The sequence below is a fragment of the Stegodyphus dumicola genome, chromosome 4 (assembly GCF_044657685.1).
Source record: "Stegodyphus dumicola isolate Sdum_Otavi_A_Nest chromosome 4, ASM4465768v1".
Lineage (NCBI taxonomy): Eukaryota > Metazoa > Arthropoda > Arachnida > Araneae > Eresidae > Stegodyphus > Stegodyphus dumicola.
The window spans coordinates 255,190,020-255,202,637 of record NC_140771.1 but is presented as its reverse complement, the minus strand read 5'-3'; the positions used below and the strand labels follow the sequence as shown (position 1 = coordinate 255,202,637).

The following is a 12,618-nucleotide window of genomic DNA, read 5'->3' as shown; positions in this document are numbered from 1 at the left end:
GTATCTGTTTATTATCTAAATAAAGAACAATCTGTTCATTTAAATTTCTGCCAGAATGTTTGACGATATTTCCTACTTTTAAGACCTATGAAATATATATCAGCCTTTATGTCTGATTTTTTTTTAAAATCTTGTATAATTTAATGTATAAGCTTTTTGATGTTCTAATTGGTAACAAATAAGATGACTGTTTTTATAACTTTAAAGTGAAAATTTCCCCATTCATTTGGCCTCTCAAATGTGTAGTCTATTATTCATATGCTTAACTATGCAACGTTATCATATATCTGGAAATCGGTATTTCCCGAGCTCTCTAAATAGTTGAGCTTTTACCATATTTAATAAATGAGCTTATTTTCTTGACTCTTCTGACATCTATTTGCAAGAAAGTTTTCTAGAGCAAACAGTATTTTGCTTGACAGTAGACTATTTTATTAAATTTGTCCAAGAGAAATTTATTTCAGATCAAGTAAAATGGTAGTTTGATCTTCTTCAGAATATTCTTGGATAAACAAACTCGTTTTTGCACATTTTTTCTTTTTTTAAATGAGCTAATTTCTATGCATACCTTGTATTTTTTACTCTTTCATCATGCATAAAACTTTAATTTGCTGGACTTAGGAACACATACTGAAAACTGGCATTTGTCACTTTGAATCCGACTGATAGCATTATTAAATAAAAATTCTATCCCTGATATATACACAGTGTCAAATGAACATTAGATATTATGTTCTGTAGTGTGTTTTCTTCCACTAGTTTACATTCTAACTGTATTTACATATAATGAGTAGTTTGATTAATGAAATTTAAAAAGATTTTGCATTTAATTTATTGTGTTCAATATGCTATTGGGAAAAAGTATAAACTATATGCACATCAGGAAGTTTATGGTTAGTAATATCAATAACAATTATTATGGATTTGGGGTCAGCTGGGTATGCTGTGTTAAGTGTGCCTAAAATTTGATGCTATGTGAATTCAGAGACTAATATCTAATGAAAAGTATTCTGTAAGGTTATTTTATAGGAGAATGATAGACTATGCATGTGATTAATTATTCTTCAGAGGCCACCCTTCAAAATATCCCATTTATATTAACTGTGATTATGTGATTTGGATGGTTTAATTTTACCTCTGAAAGAACTTGCATTTTATTTTACTGTAATAACAAATTTTATAAATCTTGCAGTGGGTCACCAAATTGTGCAGTGGGTCACCAAATAATATTGTAAAGCAGTTTAAATGATATTGAAAATCCAGTCAATGTGTAAATGAATTACAAGTTTAATTTTGATTATCTCAGTAAAAGTATTGTAAATATGAATTCATATAATGTCTAAATGTACACATAGCTGTCGTGATTTTATGTATCTATCATATGTAACTAGTACAAGACAATGATTGTAATCAACATATCTATGCTTATACACAGGCCTTGTATGCCCATGTAATATTTATATGTATATTTTTACACGGAGGAAATTTTCCCTTCTGCCAGGATGACTACTAACACTGTAAGACTTTTACAACAAAGTCAGGTCAGTGGTTATCTCAGGCGGCGCTCAGTGGGTCACCAACTGAGCACCACTGATATATCATTACTGGGTACTTTATTATTTGAAGGCTGAAGAAAATAATAATGAATAAATGTTTTTATGTAACACTTGTTAAATATTAAATTTGTCATTTATAAAAAAATTAATATTTTTAATTTATTCCTAAGAATATGTTTCTATTATATTAATCAGATGTTCTTAACTGGGAAAAAATTCCCCTTCCCTAAGGGATAAATTTTTATGGTCCTTGGATGGAAATTATCAGATATCAGACCAGTGGACTTAACTGCTAACATAAAGCACAAAGCGTAAAACAGCTCTTGCATGGTACATGATCAAAAACAACTGCAAAAATCTTAAATTTAACTTTATGTAAGTGCAATAAAATGAACAGAGACATTTATTTAAATATTATCAACTTTAAATTTTGAAATGTGTAAACTTCAGTTTTTTTCAGTTGTATAAATTCTAGTATAGCTTTACAATATACTATATTGCAATTTTCATTAGAATGCACCTTTAAACTAAATATATATATATATATATATATATATATATAATTTATTTCCTAAAAAGTATTTAAAAGTAAAAGTATTTCCTATTATTAACTAACTTTGCAGCATTTGCGCAAGTAATAATAACTTGTATTCGCACTAAATGGATTTAAGATCATACAACATTATATATATATATATATATATATATATATATATGGGTGCAGGAGAGGAGAGTTACATTGAGAAGAAGTTACACTCTGTCCATTGTTTGGATTTAAAATCAGACAACATTATATATATATATATATATATATATATATATGGGTGCAGGAGAGGAGAGTTACATTGAGAAGAAGTTACACTCTGTCCATTGTTTGAAAAAAATAGACACTTCTGTTAAAATGAGACTGGACCTCATATATTATTTTTAAATGGTTCTTTCCTGAGTTAGGATAAAAATCCTTTGTTACTAATAATTTGCTGTGTATGCATAATTACTGTTTTTATTCATGCATTTCAAATTATCTATCATAATTTGAAGTTTCCTACTTTTTTAATATTTTGTATAATTTATATTTTAAATATGTTGTTGTTATTTAGACTTTCACAACACAAGAAACTATAACTAATGCTGAATCTGCAAAAGCGTGGTTCTTGGAAACAGCAAAAGATGTAAGTTTTGTTTGTTTTTTTAAATTTTAGTTACATATCCGTTAGAGGAGTACGAAAATATTCCATGATGTTTAAAGGCAAAAATATGATAAATAGTGAAATATGAAGGTCTCATTAAAATAGAAACTAAGCTATCATACTTGATTAGTGACCAATTTCTGGATCTGTAAAACTGCATTCATGACTGAATTTCTAGTACCTAGGTCTTTCTTTGTTAACTGATTTCCATAAATCTGAATATATGGATTGTTCACTTAAGCAATTAAATACTAGGAAGTAAGCATTCCATTGATCTGCCTATGGATACTAAATATTAGTTAATGTTGGTAAACTGTTAATTTTTATATTTATGAAAAGTATTATTAAATTAATTATGTATGATTATTTATTATTTTATATTATATTTTGTTCACTTCATTTGGATTAAATTTGAAAATTTTGCTATTATAAAAAGTCAAAATTTTGTACTTATTTCAAGGAGAGAGGTAGACTTATTTTTCAAACCTGCTGTAATCAAATAACTACTGCAATAAATGAAGGGGAAAAAATAAAAGTTTGTCATTGTAATCTCAATGTTAATTTTCTTGAGTTCTTCCCCCCTCTCTCCAATTTATAACAACAATGTTATAGATCAGACATGGCTAAACTTTGGTGCTCATGAGCCATTTGTAACTCTTTAGTGTCTTAAATGTGAATACAATATAATGTGTTTTATTTTTGTAGTAGCGTTTTGAAGTAGAAATCGAGCATTGACACTCTTCTTTATCAACTGATAATTTAATGTCTCAAATTACATTTTGTGTGTTGTGTGGTTTTAAACTATGCTGTGTGCTATGTGCTAAGGGACATAAATATGCTAATGGATGGAGTAATAAACAAAATGGGCAAATAATTTCATTTCTGGAAATTATTAATGTGGTGATGTTACTTTTAAAGCAGCACATAATACAAGTATGAAGCTAATTTAAAATGTAATGCTCTAAATTTTATTTGTTTGTTTATTTATTTTAGACAGTTTTTCAGAGATATCATTCTTTGCAGCTCTATTGCTTCTCAGTAGCCATGTTTTGGTGTCTCGGAAAGTTAGAATTCCTTGGACATTATTACTTTAATTCAGATATTGGATAGCTTAGGTAAACACTGAAGAAAATTTTATTTTCAGAGAAAACATAATCCATAAAAGCATTCAATTTGAGAAAGAATTCCATGTTTGGTGGATTCATGCATATGTTTTACAATGAATGAAGTAAGGCTTTTCATTCATATTTCATCAGCAGGTTTATTACAGCTTTCCCACCTGCAGATGTCCTTTAGCTATCAGAATGAATTGTCTTTTTTTAAGCAAATTAGTTCCTCCCCCTTCATTTTTGTGTACAATTTTGGCAGCCTCTCAAATATTATTTTGCAGTCGCACTTTTTCACGTGAAAAAGTGTTCTTTCTTGATGATTTACTGTACCCGGTGCTTATTACATTCAAATTTCCAATAAGGAAAACAAATGTATACTAATCAATAGAAGAGTTAAGAACATTTTTTAAAAATTTGTTGTATGGTTAACTTGTAAATTTAAAATGCAAATCATAAAGACTTAAGCCTAGAACAAAAAAAGAACAAATTGTTAAAATTTTATAATATCCTTGGTAATTTCAGCCAGAGAAAAGCTGCATTTAAACTATGAATTTCCCGAACAGCAGTTGTGCAATTGACTTCAAAATTATTATTGATGAAGAACTAATACAAAGTGCAATGTCTGAAATATGCACAAAAATAACGGAAGATCAAAGGAAGCTGAAGATGCTTTTATAAAATGATTTCAAGCTATGAAACTGAAAAATGTTCTTATTTCTAGAATTTTTCTTTCATTATAAAAGTCATAGAAATCACTAAAATGATAGAACAGAATTTTGTGTCAACTGATTTGGAAAGAAACATATAAAAATGTTCATCTACAGTCAACAATCTCGGTAAAAGTTATTTATCTAGTTAAAAGTCTTATGACTGATAACTAGATAAATAACTTTTTACCTAGGCTGCTATATGAATACAAGCCACATGAAATTTATGTACAGATGAACCTGAATTGTGTTATGGACTATTAACAGAACAACATTCATTAATGTATGTTACATACATTAATGATGCATTGCATCATTAATGTACATTTAAAAGTGAAACAGCACAACTGAAGAAATGAGTTACAGTGTTATTAACATGTAATGTGGAACAGCAATTAAGAAGGCAGCACTGATGATTGACAAAAGCAGAAAACCTTGGTGTTTGAAAGTCTAAAATTTAACTCATGATAGTAGCAAGAACTCATTGATGAAAAATAGTATTTTTATTGATTTTTTTATGTGACAACTAGCTGACAAAAAAAAAAAAAATCCTAATTGGGTAACTGTGCAGCATACACACTGATCTCCATTCGGAAAACATAAGTGTCTCTCTCTGTTAATACAGTTTCTAATATTCAGCCATTTGACCTGAGTATTATAAAAGCTTTAAAGTATCACTACAGAAAAGATGTTCAGAAAATGATAAAGTTTGATCTTGTGCAACTGCTTGGTGTCGGTTGTGCCAGCTTTGAATGGTAGTGACAAATTAGATTTGTAATTTATAAAATCATAAATTGCAATCTTTAATATTTTTATACAAATTTTCATGGTGAAAATTTCATGATGAAAATTATTTTTTGTTCTTTATAGCAATCTGCAGTTGCTAAGCACTTTGTAGCTCTTTCAACAAATGCAGTAAGTTTGATTTTTATTTTAAATAAGCCATTTATTAACATTGTGTTCTGTGTCATATGTAAGAACTCTCAGTTATCTCTTATATTTTGATTTTAGCCTAAAGTCAAAGAGTTTGGAATTGATGAAAAGAATATGTTTGGATTCTGGGATGTAAGTATTTTGGAAGCTCGTAATTGCATTTTCCTGTACAGTTAGATTTCTTTATCAGTATTTTCCTTCCTTTTAATTTAGTGGGTTGGAGGACGTTATTCATTATGGTCTGCCATAGGACTCTCTATCGCTTTATATTTAGGTAAGTAATATCTTATATATTCTCAGAAAATTAACTTTCCCAATATAAATAAGTTGATGTTAGTTTATTGGATTCTTTTGTTTAAGGGATGGATAATTTTGAACAATTGCTTGAAGGTGCTCATTACATGGATAAACATTTTTTAAATACACCTTTGGAAAAAAATGTAAGTTTTAATAAATTAAAAAAAAATGTATTAATGTAATTTTAAAATGTGTTTAAAAGATTTTATTTAATTTTTATGGAAAAACGTATTTGTATTTAGGTTCCTGTAATCTTGGCTTTGCTTGGTATATGGTATTCTAATTTTTATGGAGCTGAGAGCCATGCTTTACTTCCATATGATCAGGTTAGTTTGTAGAGCATCATAATTTTCATTCTTTTACCTCTCCCCCCCCCCACTGCTATCAAAAATTGTCTGCAGTATTTTGTTAGTTAGGTTTATAATATATGTTATTTATTACTTAGCAGAATTTATAATATACACTGTTTCCCACCTACTGGAAAAAAATTAAGAAGAGTGTCAAATAGTATTAAAAAAACATATTTTTCCTTTAATAATATGAGTGGTTATTTTATTTTATAGTAGTAATTTAGGTTAGCCTAAATATGATACCAGCTTTATACAAAATGAGTTTAAGCATATCCATAATATAAGTTTTTAGTTTTGCAGATAACTTTTGAGTATTTGGAGGAAGAAATTTTTGAGGCGTAATATATATAGCTTTATATGAACGAGATAATTTTTTTGTATTTGTTAAATTCATACTTTATAATATATATATAATTACAAAACAATTCTTTAAAAACAAAATATAAACATGCCCAGTATTTTTGCGCATTAAGCTGCTTAAAAAATCATCAGTAAAGATGTAAAGGTAAGAAACTAATTTTTCACAAAAACCAAAAATTGAAATTCATAATTAATAAGTTTCAAATAATCTTATAAATGCAATTAAGAATTTAAAACAGTTAAAACAAAAACTTTTCAAAAAAGCAATATTCCAATTAAAATAAGAAATTTATATAAAAAAAAGAACATTGAAGAGAAATTCAATCAATTTCAATGCGCTTTGTCAGAAGGAAGAACATTGAAATCAGTTGAAATCTCTCCTCCACAAAAATCCTTGCTTTTCTGTATCCAGAATTAACCGATGAACCTTTTCAGTGTATTTTAATTATAATAGTTCACCAAAACATCTGGCTCCTCCCCAAAGCAAGGGAAAAAAGTAAAATAATTTCTAATTAGAATTAATATATATTAGAATATATGCATGTATATATATGTAAAATCTATCTTTCCAATAATAAATTTTTAACTTCTATTTTCATTCTAAAAATAACAGAGCAATGATTTTTTAAACTAAACTCCCTGCAGTTCTGATGTGCACTTATTGATGAAATCTGGACATTAATCTGTCATGTATTCTGAAATGTAATGGCATAAAAGGTAATTGCATCACAATTCCCCCTCTCTTCTCCATTTCGCAGCAGCATCACTTTGCCATTAGCCACACAGAGTTTAATTTTCGTCCATTGTTTAAGAAATGTAAGCTGTATAAAACTGTGGGGTGCATAGCACACCTATAGTGATGATGTGCATCAAAGTCATTAATGCAGAGAACCATCGTCAATCCGCCGCAATTCTCTTTCACCAAGTCATCTTATTACATATATACACATACACTCTGTTACCTGGCTCAGTGAGGTCATTTTTTTTTAAAAAAATTCTTATATGTTGGTAAATTGTGCATTTTTTGCTTTAAAAATTATGGAATTATGTTGTTCTTAGCTTCCAGTTAGAGTTTTTATGCTTTTAGTTGTAGAATTACCAACAAATTAAAAGCTGTTTAAGTGCAGCTGGAGCCTAATTTTTTTTTTTTTTAACCATAGAGGTCATATTTGTTTACAGTAGAAACTTAGCAGAATAGTGAATTAAGCAGGTTTCTGCATCTTCAAAAAGACCTTCAGTGTGTTTTTGCCGAGTGGGACCAAAAATGAACTTTGTTTTGTGCACCGAAAAATATGCCCTGTTGCTTGTTTTTGCATAGAAACTGTTAATTGTAAAAATTGTTTGTTTTATCTGTATTTGGTGTTTTATGTTTTTCTATATCTTTCAATTTTAAATTAAGATATTTTGAGTTTGTATGAATTTTTCCTTTGCCTCGAAGTGAGAACTGAATTAATTGAATAAGAAATCTATTGAATTGAATTTTATGGTAAGTGTGAAGAACATGGTGTGTTAATAAATAAAGGTAACATGCAAAACGCTAAAACAAATACCCCTTTGGGCATAATATAAAAGCTTTCAGATTTATATATACATATACATATATAACTTTATTATAGTAAGGATAAGAATAGCAGTACATTTCTACTTGTGTTGTTTAAAAATTTCATGCGTTTTATATGAAGTTTAATAAAATTTATACATAATTCTCATTTATGTTTTATGATCTCAATTGGCATAATATCCATTAATACTTTTTATTTCTTGTACAGTACATGCATAGGTTTGCTGCTTATTTTCAACAAGGAGATATGGAGTCAAATGGAAAATATGTCACTCGCAGTGGTGAAGTAGTAACTTACACAACAGGTCCAATTGTTTGGGGAGAACCAGGAACTAATGGACAGCATGCATTTTATCAATTAATCCATCAAGGTAAATTTATTTAAATTGTGGGAAAAGGATTTGACAGCAGAAAGAAAAGTAATATGATTATTGGAAATAGTAAAATTTAAGCAGGATTGTTTTTAATGTCTTATATTTGATTTTTTTATGTTTCTGTATTAAGTATGAAAACTAAAATCTTAGCATTTTTATTAATCTAAAAATAAGAAACTATTTTTATTTACATATTGAGGACATCATATAAGTTAGTAAATGCTTCTGTTTACTTATTAATTGTAAATTTAAAATTATTACTTTACCTTTCGTTGAAACAGAAAGGCTATTGAATATAATGAAGGAAATAAAGGGAGATGAAATAATGGTTAATAAAAGTATGTGGAGTATCTCTTAAAACACATATCATCTGCAAGGTTTTTAAAACTACTCAGCTTTTAGCAGCTTGAACGTTTTCATATGTAGAACCAGGGAAATTATCTTGGTAATAAAATCAGTAGTTTGTGGAGGTGTTTTTCCATTAGCTCCTGCTTTTGACCACCTCAAAATTGCTGCTAAAGTGACTTAGTTGTTATTTTCATTTCTTTTGTTAAATGATGTTAAAATTCATTTACTATTTTTTTGTATGAGAATAAAATAACATAAATATAAAAAATATGAGAGGAACTTATTTTCATTTTTTGTATATGAGTTTTAAATTTCAAAATGTGTTGCATGTATTAATTTCAGCAGTTGTCATATTTAATTGAACATATGCTGTATTGCATACATTTTAATATTTGAAATTTATATATATTTTTTATTTAAGATACTTTTATTATTTATTATAATGCTTATATATCTTAAATTTGTTAATGAATATATTAAAGTATTGTATATATGCTTGAACTGCCCATACTGTCTATCAAAAAGTGAAATTGTCAGCCAAACTGAAAGTATCTTCAGAACAGTATTCAGCAATTTTTGCTTTCTACTGGTAATCATACTGGGCAACTTCTCAGTGCTAAAACCTTTATAAAATCATGTTGTTATTGGGAAAGTAAATTTCTTTTTTCAGTTTTCAAATTTTGTCACCATGTTTGAAAGACAAATATTCCAAAGATAACGTGATAAGTATAGACAAGTAAATATTACTTTTCCCTTTTTTTTGTATAACTGCTAAGCCACCTAGATGGTGTAGTGATTAGTGATGCTGACTACCATACTGATGGGGTCATATTCGAATTCCAGAGAAAGCGTGGATGTTTTTAAGTGTATAGTGTCTGTACAGCAAGGAGACCCTCAAAATACATGACAAGCAGAAAGTTCTGTAGGGTGGTTTATTGTAGGGAAAGAGGGTTAGGAGATCCTTGCGCCACACACTCCTGAATTGTTAACAAGGTGCAGTGATACCTAATATACTTTCGAGAAGCACAGGGGCTATCCGGTACTTTTCCATTTTGCCAGCACAAACGATAAAGTTGCCAATAATGGTACAACTGATGCCAAACAGAATATCTTCGCTGGTAACCTTTTACTCTTCATTTTCAAAACAAGTCGCAGCCATTTCTTTTTAGATTGATTGTTTCTTTCAAAACTGGCATAGAATTTTTACAAAAGATAGTTAAATTTTATACCCTAAGACCATTTGAGGTAATTAAGTCAATTAGGATGCAATCACACAGCTCACCCAAAGGCAAAAATATAGGAAAGGCAAAATTAAGGATTATAAATTCATCAATTCTAATGAGAATGCACTAGCGAAGTAAAGCACTGCGGTTTTACATGATATCTGATTAAGCTATTCGTACGAATTGAAATAATTCTTGCATTTAAACTTGCATTCCAAATTAAGATTTAACTTGAAATTAATGTAGATATTAGAGAGAATTATATTTTTGTAGTGTAGTTTACGTGAGATGAGATAGATCACTTTAGGTCGCGTGATATGAACCGACGAATCAGGATGTTGAACCATGAGAGCACAGTAAATTCTTAAATTAATGTCTTTTTACAAATTTATTGTCTTTATTTATTGGCTTTTTACAAAATTTTAAATCATATTAATATGTTTATGCCTTCAAAATAAAGAATTCTTATAATTAAAATTTTTTATGTGTATACTGTATGCTGTCATCAACAAAGTCTGCTTGGTGAGGTTTGCGCCGGTGAATTGGAAAAGTACCGGCTAGCCTTATTTAACCTGCACAACTATTTAATGTAATGAATCAGCCATCATTTCCTTCAAAATTTTTTCCTAAAAAGACTAGCTATTATTCTTTTACTAAAAACTTAATCTACTAAACCAGAATCAGCCAACAGCACGTATTCTTAGTATTCTGAAAGTCAAAGCTCTATTTAGCTGTGTTTTTAAGTAATTTTTTCAAATCGGGCTGATTTATGACAATGGTATTGGAAAGTTTCTAAGAACTGGATCTGGCTCACTATTGGTCGAGTGGATGATTACTGAAGCAGTTCAGTCTAGACTCGGATTCTAATTAAAACTTAGTTTTCATACTTTTCTTTGAACTTAATATGAATCAATGTTTCTTAGGAAGTTTTCTTCAAAATTATGCCTTACTTAATACAGGTGACCTCTTTCTATGCTTTGCTGTAATCATAAGTGAAAAAAAAAAAGTGGGGAGGGGGGATTGAACTTCAAAATGATTTCATATTGATAACCATACTAAAATTTCATTTGTTATTTTAATATTAAGCTTTCATTTGACACTGTATTAATTTTAGAAATGTCTGTCTATAGGTACAAGACTCATTCCATGTGATTTCATAGCTCCTGTTCAAACTCATAATCCTATCAACAATGGACTTCATCATGAGGTTAAACTTTATTATGATTATATTCTGTTATATATACCTTTTGTCGAGATTTGTCATATCTTTGGCTTCCTCTTTAATAATTTAAATGATGTTTATAACTGGTTGTGTATTTTTATATAAGTTTAATATTTTTATATAATTATCTTAGTTTTTAATTACAAAAGTTTGTAATTAAAAACTGAGATAATTACTTACTTAGGCCACACAGAATTTGTAGCTCTTGATTAATCTTTTGAATCCTAATCATAACTTTGATTGCATTTATTTAAAACATCTATAAAGATGTAGATTCTTTAGATTAGATAAGTTAAAAATCTTTATGTTAAATATGTGTCTTGTAAAAATATTTTTTTTTTTCTCTTTCACTGTTTTCCGAATTTTTAAAGTAGCAAATTTTCTGTTATGTACAAATTTATTTAAACTGGCATATAGATATTGTGAATGAAAACCCAGGAATGTTTTTATTTATTATTCTTTAAATAATATGATATTTTGTATTTATTTCCTAGATCTTATTAGCAAATTTCCTTGCTCAGCCAGAGGCATTAATGAGAGGCAAAACCAAAAGTGAAGCTGAAGAAGAGTTAAAGAAAGCTGGTATGTCTGATGAAACTCTGCAAAAAATTTTACCACATAAGGTTTGTATAAATAATTTATTTTAGATTTTTCTGTGCAATTTTATATTCTGTGCAATTTTATATATAAGTATTATTTTAATAGGTCTTCCTTGGTAACAAACCAACTAATTCTATAGTTGTGGATAAAATAACACCTTTCAACTTAGGAGCTTTGATCAGTAAGTAGTGATATTAAAATATGGAAATATTGCCATCTTTGGATTCAATGTTGTCTCTTTAAATATTCACTTCAAATTAGCAAGAAGAAAATAATAATTTATTATACAAATTCATGACATACAGCATAATAAATAGCTGGAAATAATTCTAGAAGAATATGGATATTTAGCAGTTCCTCATCAGTAGAAATATTGTCAGATCTTAGAATCACTTCCAGAATAAACTCTATATCACAATTCAATGAACATATTCATAATTAAATCGCACAGTTGATTATCAGTTAACTCCCTACCTTTCAGATTAGCATTAATTTAGTGTAGCATGGGCTTCTGGAATCTTCAGGAAGAATCAGTCTTGGGGCTTCAAAAATTTGTTTTCCAGAATCTTCCAGTAAGTCACCAAAGCCCTTAAGAGCATATTTACCCATATCTTATGTTCTGTTTCTGTTATTTTTACAATTTTAACATCATAGCATTCAGAACTGAAAGATTTACAATTCTGTGTAAGAAACTAATACTTAATGGTGTCCTAATGGCTAAAAGTTGTTAAGTGTTTCTCCTAAATATTTGCCGAAAGGAGTTTTCTCATTTTTTTTCATATGTAATT

The 12,618-nt window shown here is 28.6% G+C and overlaps 1 protein-coding gene across 4 annotated transcripts in view; it reads left to right on the top strand.

The window, feature by feature from the left end:
- Pgi (glucose-6-phosphate isomerase) overlaps positions 1-12,618 on the top strand; it is a 38,185-nt gene that overhangs the window by 11,360 nt on the left and 14,207 nt on the right. For 3 of the 4 annotated variants that reach the window (XR_004757955.2, XM_035357713.2, XM_035357728.2), the window contains 10 exons: positions 2,657-2,728; positions 5,433-5,477; positions 5,574-5,627; positions 5,709-5,769; positions 5,856-5,935; positions 6,035-6,118; positions 8,272-8,434; positions 11,139-11,215; positions 11,725-11,853; positions 11,936-12,011. Coding sequence is in view for 3 of the 4 variants with exons in the window: in XM_035357713.2 (XP_035213604.1) it covers positions 2,657-2,728; positions 5,433-5,477; positions 5,574-5,627; positions 5,709-5,769; positions 5,856-5,935; positions 6,035-6,118; positions 8,272-8,434; positions 11,139-11,215; positions 11,725-11,853; positions 11,936-12,011 (841 nt within the window). In the remaining variant the exon portion in view is untranslated. The remainder of the gene's footprint in view (positions 1-2,656; positions 2,729-5,432; positions 5,478-5,573; positions 5,628-5,708; positions 5,770-5,855; positions 5,936-6,034; positions 6,119-8,271; positions 8,435-11,138; positions 11,216-11,724; positions 11,854-11,935; positions 12,012-12,618) is intronic. The other variant, XM_035357723.2, reaches the window with a different exon arrangement.